The sequence below is a fragment of the Stigmatopora argus genome, chromosome 21 (assembly GCF_051989625.1).
Source record: "Stigmatopora argus isolate UIUO_Sarg chromosome 21, RoL_Sarg_1.0, whole genome shotgun sequence".
In the NCBI taxonomy this organism is placed as follows: Eukaryota; Metazoa; Chordata; class Actinopteri; order Syngnathiformes; family Syngnathidae; genus Stigmatopora; species Stigmatopora argus.
Genome location: NC_135407.1, coordinates 9,774,226 through 9,787,080, shown reverse-complemented (window position 1 = coordinate 9,787,080; position 12,855 = coordinate 9,774,226). Strand labels below are relative to the sequence as shown.

The window sequence follows — 12,855 nt, the reverse complement described above, 5'->3', positions numbered from 1 at the left end:
CTGTGACACATAACATGAATGCAGTCATTAAACATTTGCATGAAATGGCTCATAATTTAATAATTTTGTTCTTAGTTTGTCAAGATAATGACTTTAACAGGGATCTGAGGGGACAAATCAAAATACAACGATCTATCAGGTACCATTGTTTTGTTATGAAACATCAGATGTTTATCGGCGTGAATGTGTATCAAATAAGCACTAGAGTATGAATCTGATGAATGACCCTGATTCATTGTATATTATGTTGATTTGATTTGACATTTGAGGGAAGCTCCGCTTTCGCAGAGCATCAAAAAATTGAACAAAACTCTTGTTGTTCCTCCCCACGGAAATTTATTATTAATTTCACTACACCCCCAATAAATCCAATCTATTTACACCCACATGATGTATGTATATGCCCTGCTTCATTTTACATCACAACACTGCTGCAACGTGATTGGCAGCATAATACAGCTGCTGCAACGTGATTGGCTGCTCAAAGGACTGGAGTCGCCCACTAGTTAGTAGTGCGTTAGCCTGTTTGTTAAAGTACTATTGCGGATATAGACCTAGCTCGTTCTGTCATACATTCGTCAGTTCACTCTTGATTCTCTTCAGATCGTATAAATCTTTCGCCTTTTACTAAAGATTTCCGTGGGGAGGAACAGCAAGAGTTTTGGTCAATTTTTTGATGCTCTGTGGAATTGGAGCTTCCCTCAACTGTCAAAAGTATATCAATTGATGATACATAAAAACACACAATAACACTTTAAATCAGGGTTATCCATCAGATTTGTACTTTAGTGCTTGTCTGATGCACATTTACGTTGTTAAACATCTGAAGTTTCTTAACGTAACAATGCTAACTGATAGATAGTTGTATTCTGATTTGTCCCCTCAGATCCCTGTTAAAGTCATTATCTTGACAAACTAAAAACAAAGTTATTAAATTATGAGCCGTTTCATGCAAATGTTTAATGACTGCATTCATGTTATGTGTCGCAGCTGTAGTTGCATTAAAGGTTTTATAGCCATAAAATACTTATTGAGGGTTGGGTTGATTCACACACAGCACTACTGAAGGTCTAGGTGTGAAGTGCACGGCCCGCCACTGGCAGCAATGCATGATGGGATTTTTTATCTTACCTTAAAGAAAGAAAATATCGGTTATTTGATGTAATGGCTGAACTCTTACATTGTACAAGTTCTCGTTAGAATTGCCTTATGAAGTGTGTGTTTGATTGTTTTATTACGATGTTGCCAATGAGTCCGTGACTGAAGATGTTGAGCATGCAAAACAAGATGGTGCTGCATCTGTGTACAACTCATACTTACCTGGCAGGGGAGACACCATGATCATGAAGATGGTTCACCCAGGGTGAGGCTCAGTCATTGCACTCTCAGCTGTGCTGACTCCTGCAATTCCCTAAATGTGGGAATCTTGACTGCATAATTTCTGGTAGTGGGGGACTGTATTTGCGCTCTCCCCTGATTAAATGTTAAAATGTCCACTGAGATGCAATTATTAATTCTACAACTCAGAAAAAAACCTAAATGGAGCAAATTGAATTCTCTCACATGTCAGTCAATGTTTGATCATCAGCCTTCCTTTAGTTTCTTTGATGATTCCAAATTGGTTACATACTGAGCCCTACGACAAGGCCGAAAAGATAGAGAGATAACTAAAAGTTGTAGTATTTTCTTCTTCAAATCGTTTTTTTTTTGTATTTTCATTCCCCCAAAATACTTTGGCTTTCAATTCTTGTGTATTTGGTTATTTTGCCTGTGAGGTCATTGTTCAATTAAGGCCAGTTATAATTTATATTATTTGAATTAAATATCTTTGAATTAAACGATACTAGTTGAATTGTGAGTTGATCAATTTTGTGTCATACTAGTGGAAAGTTGTCATTGTTCATCACAAGTCCAGGAAACAGGAAGTAATCCGTTAAGCAGGGGTTGTTGATTGTTGTCATTTTTTTCCAAATGTTGCTCAAATAAATGGCTTTTCACTGCAAAAATGTTGGTTGCCAATCAGAGAACCTTGGGGTGCTGATAAATAGGTTAAGGTTATTGCTACTTTCCTATTGGACCATTGTGAGTCACATGACCTCGGATTGTCACTTCTTGGCCTTTTGCCTAAGATCAAGTGTAGTAGCTATTCATATCACGTCAGTATCTGATACATCTCCTATCAGGGGACCATATCTTAAACTGATTTTTGGAACTAGGAGTTGGAATAGGGGCTTACCTCATCAACTCCACACTTCAACCTGATATTGCAGTACCTCCAAGTCCAGTGCACCCCGTAGCATTGATTGTTAACATCAATGCACTTTAATTCCACTAAATATATAGTTGATCATTGTAAATACCATTTGGTCATTTGGATTTATTATTAATTTCACCACATCCCTAACATACCTGTCAACCTCTGCCGATAACTGCCCTTATAAATGATTATGATTCCCCTTACAAACCCCCAAAAAACCTTACAAACACCGTACGACTCGTACGGTATTTGTAAGGTTTTTGGGGGGTTTGTAAGGGGAATCATAATCATTTATAAGGGCAGTTATCGGCAGAGGTTGACAGGTATGCTAATAAATCCAACCTATTTACACCCACATGATGTATGCATATGCCGTGCTTCATTTTACATCACAACGCTGCTGCAACGTGATTGGCAGCATAATACAGCTGCTGCAACGTGATTGGCTGCTCAAAGGACTGGAGTCGCTCACTAGTTAGTAGTGCGTTAGCCTGTTTGTTAAAGTACTATTGCGGATATAGACCTAGCTCGTTCTGTCATGCTTTCATCAGTTCACTCTTGATTCTCTTCAAATCGAATAAATCTTTCGCCTTTTACTAAAGATTTCCGTGGGGAGGAACAGCAAGAGTTTGGTTCAATTTTTGATGCTCCGCACAAGCGGAGCTTCCCTCAACTGTTAAATTATATCAATATAATATATGATATAATATAAAATACATCAGTGTCATCAATCAGACTCATACTCTAGTGCTTGTCTGGTTCGCATTTACGTTGTAAAACATCTGTTTCTTAATGAAACAATGGTAACTGATAGATAGTTGTATTTTGATTTGTCCCCTCAGATCCCTGTAAAGTCATTATCTTGACAAACTAAGAACAAAATTATTAAATTATGAGCCGTTTCATGCAAATGTTTAATGACTGCATTCATGTTGTGTCGCAGCTGTAGTTGCATTAAAGGTATTATAGCCATAAAATACTTATTGAGGGTTGGCTTGATTCACACACAGCACTAATGAAGGCCTAGGTGTGAAATGCACGGCCCGCCACTGCATATAAATATATATATATATATATATATATATATATATATATATATATATATATATATATATATATATATATATATATATATAAATAAATATATTTCTTGTTATTCTTCCCATAACTAAAATATAGTAAATCTGAGCTGACGAGAAATTATTTGGCCCTTAAGATTTAGAAAAAAATGCTAACCCCTGTTTTAGCTGAAAAAACTATACATTGCATATATTATGCAACAGAGTAAACTCCATCCAAAATGTGGTTTGAATTAGTAGTCTATTACAATTCAATGACTACAGTAGACTTGAGATATTTTTTTAAATGTCCATATATTTGTATTAAAACTAAGATGTGTCATAAATTCAGGATTCACCAACAGAACAGCAATACACAAATAACAAATTCAATACTTAAGAGTATGCGAGATTATGGCAACAACATGAAAAGGCATTCTCTTTTGGAGTTATTTTTTGCCAAAAAAATGTATTTGGTACATATCTTAACTTGATTTTCACATTCATATTTGTAAAAATTGAAGCAGATACTATATTTGGCATACTTTCTAAATACCCTTTTCCTGTATTCACACAAACCTCCATACACCTTTTTGATGTAACACCTGCTCTTTGTATAAATAAAGCCTTATAAATGTTGAGTTTTTATTAATCACGTCAAAAAACTATTTATACACACATTACATAACCATGGTCTCATGCGCGAGTTGTTTTGTTTGCTCAGGGTAATTTACAGAGACTTAGGTTACCCACCCATTGAAATGTAATCACCAATGGGAAAATGAAACTTATCAGATTGAAGGAGCCCTCTTCCTCTCAAACTTATTACTGTGGCCCTCTTAATTAAGCGGGTGTGTTGAAAGCCCCTTGGGCAGTGTTGGCAGCAACGTTGGCAGCAGCGTTGGTGGCAGCTTGGCGAACAGCCTGATTAGACATGACTCCAGTGGCAAACTCAGCCTGGGCCTTTTGAAAACTGGCATCAGTCTGTCTGTAAAGACCATGGACCTGAACAAGGAAAGACGATATGTTATTTGGCTACATTTTCTGGGACAGCAACAACCTACGTTGTTATTTATTTCTTGTTCCAAATTAAGTAACATGCAAGGTCCTATTATAGTAGTATGGAGAGGTTTTCATGGGAGTCTTCACTTGACTTACACTGCAACAGTCAATAAAAACGTTTTCTAATTCACCGTAGAAGCAAAATCCTTAGACGTAATTTGGGTTAGTTTATAATATAGTGATGATTTAATAGTTAATTCAGTTTATGACCATTCTTGTACCGTATTTTTGGTCTATAGAGTGTAGGAAAATTCCGCCATCATGTCCCAAATTGACACTGCTCCTTTTAATCCAGTGCACTTTATGGATGTATTTAGACCGATACCCACTTAGTGACCTCAAACCTATTTTGTTGGACCATAACTGTATTATACTGCTCCAAGTACTCAAGACCAATGTTCCCTCTAATTTTTTGTTTGTCTGGGTAGAAAGACAACCTCCCTGAGCACACTGAGTACCGGTGTGAGCAACATCATCATTGCTCGCTATGGGCACACACCAGTATCACACCTGCCATAAGCAGGTGTATGTCTACTACATATAAATGATTTAGTAATAATAAAATGTAATGATTAATATCTATGAATGGGCGGCCCGGCGGATGAGTGGTTCGCGCGTCAGCCTCACAGCTAAAAAAAAAAAAAAGGGATTTTATTTTGTGCGCTCCATATGATTTGCTGTGCGCAGAGAAGACGAGAGTAGTGCGCAATTGCGCACGCGCGTAGCTTAGAGGGAACATTGCTCAAGACACACATTCATCATACAATAGTTAAAATGTTAAAAGATAAAATACAAACGAGAAATTCAAATGCGCCTTATAACATGGTGTGCCTCATGTATGAAAATAAAACTGTTCATTGGTGTGTGTTAGGGTTATTAGTCTTACATTATATCTTTGCTCGCAATGAAGCTTATTAGTCTCACATTATTATATATTTGCTCGCAATGAAGAACGCTTTGATTTACTTAGCTTATTAACATTAAAAAGTCATTTTTAGTACATCTGCTTGCAACCGTGATAAACAACGGGAAGGTCGCTCCTCTCTCTAGCTGGACTTCTCGAAATTGTTTTGAGAAACATCGAGAAACATCGACTTCTGACAACTGACAGCACTGCAGAACAGCGACACTGAGCAAATAAACACTGCAATTTCAGTAAGCATGTTAAATTCTGGATGAAATTCACAGTAACCCAGCTGAGATGTTGCTGTGGTCAATGAGGAATAAGAGTATACCAAGAAAATAGCATCAAGATTTTTTTTTAAACTATTTGCATCATGTTGTGAAATTCCATGCCACTTGTTTTAGTTCGATGCCAGTCTAGCACTCAGATCAAATTACTGCTTGCACTTCAAGACAAAAAAAGACCCGAGCACTCGCTTAAGTTGGTCAATTACCATTTTGAAACTAAAGCTAGGAGGAGTAATAAATGGAAACTTTAATGCCCTTTCTCAAGACAGATTCTTGAAGGATGGAAGGGATTATGAAATGTTTAATCTGTTAGTAAATTTAATCAATGTAAAAAAAAAATCAGACCAACTCTGAGCTCATGATGGCAATACAGACGCTCCCCTACTTACGAACATTCAACTTACGAACAACGGTACATACGAACATGTCTGCAAATTGCGTTTAAGTCGAAAAATGTTCGTAAGTCCAATTTTGTATTTTTTTCCGAGTAGTGCTTCTTTCCGCCGCTAATACGCCTGGCGCTGTGAGGGCTCAGCTCACCCAGCATCTACCTTCTTCGTTGCAATGCGGAAGTGCGTGAACGTATCTCCAGTGCGCAAAGAACCTTTTTCATTTGTATCATTAAATATCTCGTGCATCCATTATTGAATATGGTTGGTAAAAAGCGAAAGGCTTCTATCGAGGGAGTTGCAAGGAAGAGGCAAGCCATTTCATTTGAAACGAGTGGCAATAATAACGAAGCTTGATGCGCGCGAGAGTGGTGAGCGTTGCACATATACAACTTGAATCGTTCGACCGTCAGTACCATTTATAAACAGAAAGATCGAGCAGCAGGACCCAAATATTGAACGCTGCACAAAGTTTGCAAATCAATTGAGTGATGCCATACAGTGTGCTACCGCATCATTTATGATGAAAAAAAGAAGAAAACTGTGGAATCGCCGTTAGATCGCTTCTTTCGGCCAGTTCCTAATACATAAATCTCTCTCTCTCTCTCTCTCTCTCTCTCTCTCTCTCTCTCTCTCTCTCTCTCTCTACAGTACTGTACATATTCTCTCCATTTTATTAAATGTTTTTTTCAGTACAAACCAATGCATGTTACTTATACAAGCCTTAAACATACAAATGCACTTATATAAACCTTCAATATCTTATATAGGCCTTAAACATAAATTATAATACAAAATATAGCACTGAATCAACTTACAAACAAATTCAACTTATGAACAATCGCTCGGAACCTAACTCGTTCGTAAGTAGGGGAGCGTCTGTAGTTGCAAAAACATGCTGTACGTATATTCTTCAATTCTTACCTTCTTCAGCATGACCACCCCAATTGTGGCTTGGGCAGTAAAGAGTATGGCGTTCAACATTGTGATCACGCCAACAGCGACACTTTGTTTGAGAGCAGTCAAGCTCACAATCCATCCACTGAGAGAGAAAGAGAAGTTCAACAAGATAATATGAATAGCACAAGGAATAAACATTTACATTTTTTACTTAAGACACTCATCAAATACACTGCCTGCAGTCATTACCTGAAACCCCATCCAGGGATGCCAATTGTCATTATGACGTAAACAACCACTTGGGCAAAGAATACAAAGAAGAAGATGAAGAAGTTGAAGGAGCTGTCACTCCTAGAAAGAAGGAAGATAGTTAAAAATTAGGAGTGTGAATTTCACTCAAATTACAACTAGATTCATATCTCGATTTACAGTCCGGGCGGCCCGGCGGCTGAGTGTCAGCGGCGGGGGACATCCTGAATTGGTGGCCAGCCAATCGCAGGGTACAAGGAGACGGACAACCATACACACTCACCCATACCTAGGGGCAATTTAGAGTGTCCAATCAGCCTACCATGCATGTCTTTGGAATGTGGGAGGAAACCGGAGTACCCCAAGAAAACCCCCGCAAACTCCACACAGACGGACCGACCTGGATTTGAACCCCTCGTATGCTTGTATCTCAAAATTTGTTTCGTATCTCAAGGCCAATATTTGCTTGGAATTTTACTCGTATCTCAAATTTCTACCATCTGGGGGCACTTGTATGTCAAGGTATTACTCTATATGTACATAATTAGAAATTTAATTTTTAAACATATTAATACTTGAGGGTGGACCGGTGGGGCGAGTGGTTAGCGCGTCGGCCTCACAGCTCTAGGGTCCTGGGTTCAAATCCAGGTCAGGTCCATCTGTGTGGAGTTTGCATGTTCTCCCCGGGCCTGCATAGGTTTCTTCCGGGTACTCCGGTTTCCTCCCACAATTCCAAAGACATGCATGGTAGGCTGATTAGAAACTCTAAATTGCCCCTAGGTATGGGTGTGAGTGTGCATGATTGTCAGTCTACTTGTCCCCTGCGATCGGCTGGCCACCGATTCAGCGTGTCCCCTGCCACTGGTCCGGAGTCAGCTGGGATAGGCTCCAGCACCCCCCCGCCACCCTAATGAGGATGAAGCGGTTTAGAAAATGAGAGGAGATGAGAGATTAATACTTGAATAGTCCAGTTCTGTTATACTGTATATTGTCTGAAAATTAAGTTACAAAGGCCATTCATTCCCTTAAGATCAAAGTGCGCACCTGAAGGCTTTGTAAGCAGGCCGATACCAGCAGACAAAGGAACATGGTGTGAAAAGAAGCGCCCAGAGGATGGCGAGACCAAGACCGACACCAACCGAAGTGTCGATGCAGAACATTGCCAGTGATGAGACAAGGTTGAAGAGCAGAGTTCCAGTGCCAACTGCACATTAACAAAAACAACAAAATAGGCAGAGTAAGCAAAAGATGCACCAAAAGGCCAGCTATAGTTTTTGTAAGAGTAGTGGGCGACAGAAAATTGTATCTAGCTTCAATTGTAGGAAAATGACCAGAAACTTACACAACCAAAAGTAGTACATTATGGTAACGGTGCGCTGGAAGCGCTGGCTAATCTCAACATTGATGTCTTGGTAAAAGCAGGGGCCAACAGGACAGAATGATGGGAGAGGAGGCCAGTTATTCTGCCGAGCTGAAACAAAATAAAATTGGAACCAGCATTTATTTTCCAAAAGAGAGGTAGCAGGTAGCAGATTTTTAACGACTTTCACATAGGCTTGATGAGATAAATGTCTCAAATCCATACAAAAAGGCCAGAGTATAGATAAAATCAAATTTTACACGTATTGCAGCTGCAATTATTTTCGTTGTCCCTGCATTATAACACTGAAACATAAAAAAATCAATCTCATTCTATATTAAATCTCCCCTCCCCATCTTACAGGCTCCGGGCCCCAAGCTGTGAGACTGCAGCTCCCGTTCTCTCTTCTCCAACTCTCGTGCTTTTCTCTCCAGCTCCTCTTGCTTTTTCATCAACTCTGTTGTGGTTGCATTGACCATAGTCTGTCGGAACCAACAACATAGAAATGTGAGCATACCAATAGACAGGGCGCCTTATAATCCAGTGTGCTTTATATATGGAAAAAAGTGTCATTCATTGAGGGTGCGCCTTATAATGCGGTGCGCCTTATAGTCGTGAAAATATGGTAATTGTTTTAAAGAGGTTTTCATATGTTGCAGTGAGAGTGGAGTGTCTGTAATCTACCTGGGAATTATGGGTGTTGTAGGAGCCATAGTTGCGGGGCTCCGTGGGTGTTGTTCGGCTGGGTGGGGTCTTTGCTGACACAGGTGGAGCAGAGGGAGAGGTGGCCTCATAAGGGGGTGGGGGCTAAAATACAAAATGACAGAAATTACACTTCCCTTTAGGCAAATCTTTTGACTTTCTAAACCCTTTGAAGCTTGAGAAATAAATCTCGTGATATCAAAGTTCACATAAAAGATGCCTTGAACAACATGGTAGGATAAATAAAACAGTGCTGAACTTGTAAAAACAACAATTACTTACTTACATAAAGCAACTATATAACAACAGCATGGGCTACAAAATAGCTACAAGGAGGTGGGAGAACCTTAATGAAGAAAGTTTAGTTTTCATTAGTGATGACGATAACAAAAATATTTTTTCCACTGATAAGATAAAAGTGTTAGTGATGACTAACATAATGAGATTCTTTCTAGTTTTCCTATGCTGAAAAAAGATGAAAATGCAACAGGTTTTTGTCATATGTTCTTCATGGGTGCCATTTGCTTATTGTACTTGTAGTTTGATCGTCTTACTTGTGTGACATGTAATGTGTACACCACCGCCCTTCCCCAAGACACAATGTTGATTGGTGATAATGGAAGCAAGCATATATATGGTCATATTTCAAATATAAGCATATACAGTTGTGGTCAAAAGTTTACATACACTTGTGAAGAACATAATATCATGGCTCTCTTGAGTTTCCAGTTATTTCTACAACTCTCATTTTTCTCTGATAGAGTGATTGGAACAGATACTTCTTTGTCACAAAAAACCTTCATGAAGTTTGGTTCTTTTGTGACTTTATTATGGGTTAACAGAAAAAGTGATCAAATCTGCTGGGTCAAAAATATACATACAGCAACACGAATTAGCAATTTTGGTGACTTAGAAAGTTGTGTCAGTGAAATGAGCTTCATAGCATCGCCTCAACTTCTTGTTAGTGATTATGAGTGAGTACAGCTGGTGACTTCACTGAGGCCATTTAAATAGGGCTCATTGGATGCAAACGCCCACAAACGCTACAATGGAAAAGTCAAAGGAGCTCAGCATGGATCTGAAAAAGCGAATCCTTGAATTGAACAAGTCAGGAAAGTCACTTGGAGCCATTTCAAAGCAGCTGCAGGTCCCAAGAGCAACAATGCAAACAATTGTTTGTAAGTATAAAGTGCATGGCACTGTTTTGTCACTGCCACGATAAGAAAGAAAAAGCAAACTATCACCTGCTGCTGAGAGAAAATTGGCCAGGAGGGTGAAGATTCAACCGAGAATCACTAAAAAGCAGATCTGCCAAGAATTAGAAGCTGCTGGAACACAGGTGTCAGTGTCCACAGTCAAGCGTGTTTTGCATCTCCATGGACTGAGAGGCTGCCGTGCAAGAAGGAAGCCCTTGCTCCAAAAGTGGCACCTTAAGGCTCGACTGAAGTTTGCTGCTGATCACATGGACAAAGATAAGACCTTCTGGAGGAAATTTCTGTGGTCAGACAAAACAAAAATCGAGCTGTTTGGCCACAATGCCCAGCAATATGTTTGGAGGAGAAAAGGTGAGGCCTTTAACCCCAAGTACACCATGCCCCCTGTCAAGCACAGTGGTGGTAGTATTATGCTATGGGGCTGTTTTGCTGCCAATGGAACTGGTGCTTTACAGAGAGTAAATGGGATAATGAAGAAGGAGGATTACCTTCAAATTCTTCAAGATAACCTAAAGTCATCAGCCCGAAGATTGGGTCTTCGGCGCAGTTGGGTCTTCCAACAGAACAATGACCCCAAACACACCAAAAGTGGCAATGGAATGGCTAAATCAGGCTAGAATTAAGGTTTTCGAATGGCCTTCCCAAAGTCCTGACTTAAACCCCATTGAGAACTTGTGGACAATGCTGAAGAAACAAGTCCATGTCAGAAAGCCATCAAATTTAATTGAACTGCACCAATTCTGTCAAGAGTAGTGGTCAAAGATTCAACCAGAAGCTTGCCAGAAGCTTCTGGGTGGCTACCAAAAGCGCATAATTGAAGTGAAACTGGCCAAGAGACATGTTACCAAATATTAGCGCTCCTGTATGTATATTGTTGACCCAGCAGATTTGATCACTTTTTTTCTGTTCACCCATAATAAAGTCATAAAAGAACCAAACTTCATGAATGTTTTTTGTGACAAAGAAGTATCTGTTCCAATCACTCTATCAGAGAAAAATCTGAGTTGTAGAAATAACTGGAAACTCAAGAGAGCTTCACAAGTGTATGTAAACTTTTGACCACAACTGTATATGGTCATGTTTCAAATATAAGCATATATATGGTCATATTTCAAATATAAGCATATATACGGTCATATTTCAAATATAAGCATATATATGGTCATATTTCAAATATAAGCATATATCTTTGGTCGTATTTCAAATATAAGCATATATATGGTCATATTTCAAATATAAGCATATATATGCTCATATTTCAAATATAAACATATGGTCATATGGGCATTTTTGGGGATTTCTGGAGTTTAGGGAGGTTGACCAGAGTCCCCGACTTTACGTTACATTTCCGGGTAAACTACGGAATTTCCGGAGTAGTTGGCAGCTCTGTAATAGATTACATTTATACAAAATTCTAACTCATTAAGATGTAACCGTAAGACTTTTGAAGGGGAACTCAGCTTTTGAAAATTGAAACAAATTAGGAAAGGCTAGCAATGATGGTCCCCTTCATTCATTAAAAAAACAACAACTGTTGACTTGAATTGTCATACCTCAGTCGTGCCCTCAAATGGGTTGTACAGGTCCAATGTGGCATAACCACTGTTGCTGCTGTGTTGGGTCACTGCTGGATCCTGTCAACAATGATTTATTATTTATGTGATATACTAATAAGAAGAGTAATTTTCACGTTCGTGTGTTTAGTGCTAAGAGCTAACACGGGCCAGAAGTTGGCCAAAGCTTAAGGAGGAACACAGTCCAGAAAGGAAAACCCACATGGAAGTGTCACATGAGCGACAACACGCCAGCTATTTAATCGCAACTCACACTGAGTGCCAAATTTGTAATTTTATTTATGTGCTATTTGACATTTTTGACAAGATATCACTCACCTGGAAAGGGTTGTGATCATCCATTGGGTCCGGAAAGCTGGTATATTTTGACATTATCGCAAAAAAAACGCCGAGAAATCACCTCCAGTGTCACCACCACTTGCTGCTAATGTAAACGTCAACGATGTACAGTAATATAGTTCGCTTCTGCCTTGAGACAAACAGGTCATGCAGCTAGCTAGCTAGTGGTTTCATTTTCGTCGTAATTTCAATGTAATGCCATACAGGCAAAATTTGGAAGCTTTGCGTCTATTTTCTTCCTTCAGCCACCCGAATGTATTTGCAAGATACCCAGCAAGAGGCAGAATTCAATACAGGAAGTCATGAGGCAAAGTCGTGGTCATGTGACCACTGCGGCGCAACAAAACAAAAAATAATAATAACAAAAACAAAAAACAAAAATACAGAATCATGTCGAAAAAAGTTCATTCAAAAAACAAACCCAAAAATTAATTAATTTGAAAAACGAAGAAGAAGAAAAATATTCAAAAAACAACAAAAGACAAACGACCATCCGCACTCCCAATCATACCGCCACCAGCGGGAATCGAGCCCGCGCCTGCCTGCACTGAAAACAGGCG

The 12,855-nt window shown here is 39.1% G+C and overlaps 1 protein-coding gene and 4 non-coding genes across 5 annotated transcripts; 4 read left to right on the top strand and 1 right to left on the bottom strand.

Moving 5' to 3' along the window:
* Positions 1–583: 583 nt before the first annotated feature.
* Positions 584–697, top strand: LOC144067579 (U5 spliceosomal RNA). The gene has a single exon (XR_013297988.1). It is a non-coding gene; the product is annotated as a U5 spliceosomal RNA (small nuclear RNA).
* Positions 698–1,312: 615 nt separating this feature from the next.
* Positions 1,313–1,476, top strand: LOC144067591 (U1 spliceosomal RNA). Its single transcript, XR_013298000.1, has one exon. It is a non-coding gene; the product is annotated as a U1 spliceosomal RNA (small nuclear RNA).
* Positions 1,477–2,104: 628 nt separating this feature from the next.
* On the top strand, positions 2,105–2,295 carry LOC144067576 (U2 spliceosomal RNA). The gene has a single exon (XR_013297986.1). It is a non-coding gene; the product is annotated as a U2 spliceosomal RNA (small nuclear RNA).
* A 514-nt stretch (positions 2,296–2,809) lies between these two features.
* On the top strand, positions 2,810–2,921 carry LOC144067577 (U5 spliceosomal RNA). Its single transcript, XR_013297987.1, has one exon. It is a non-coding gene; the product is annotated as a U5 spliceosomal RNA (small nuclear RNA).
* A 684-nt stretch (positions 2,922–3,605) lies between these two features.
* scamp3 (secretory carrier membrane protein 3) lies at positions 3,606–12,607 on the bottom strand. The gene is made up of 9 exons (XM_077591095.1): positions 12,275–12,607; positions 11,936–12,016; positions 9,151–9,273; positions 8,828–8,948; positions 8,449–8,577; positions 8,151–8,310; positions 7,107–7,208; positions 6,882–6,999; positions 3,606–4,320 (listed from the first exon to the last, which is right to left on the bottom strand). The coding sequence occupies exons 1-9, from the start codon at positions 12,326–12,328 to the stop codon at positions 4,159–4,161; spliced, it is 1,050 nt and encodes a 349-aa protein (XP_077447221.1). The 5' UTR covers positions 12,329–12,607; the 3' UTR covers positions 3,606–4,158.
* Positions 12,608–12,855: the final 248 nt, after the last annotated feature.

Excerpts from the sequence above, each read along its gene's own strand:
- scamp3 (XM_077591095.1), bottom strand. The coding sequence starts at position 12,328 with ATGTCAAAATATACCAGCTTTCCGGACCCAATGGATGATCACAACCCT. Across the intron at positions 9,274-11,935 it reads CATTTGAGGGCACGACTGAG|CCCCCACCCCCTTATGAGGC; the intron begins GTATGACAATTC and ends TTTGTATTTTAG. Across the intron at positions 7,000-7,106 it reads ATCCCTGGATGGGGTTTCAG|TGGATGGATTGTGAGCTTGA; the intron begins GTAATGACTGCA and ends TTTCTCTCTCAG.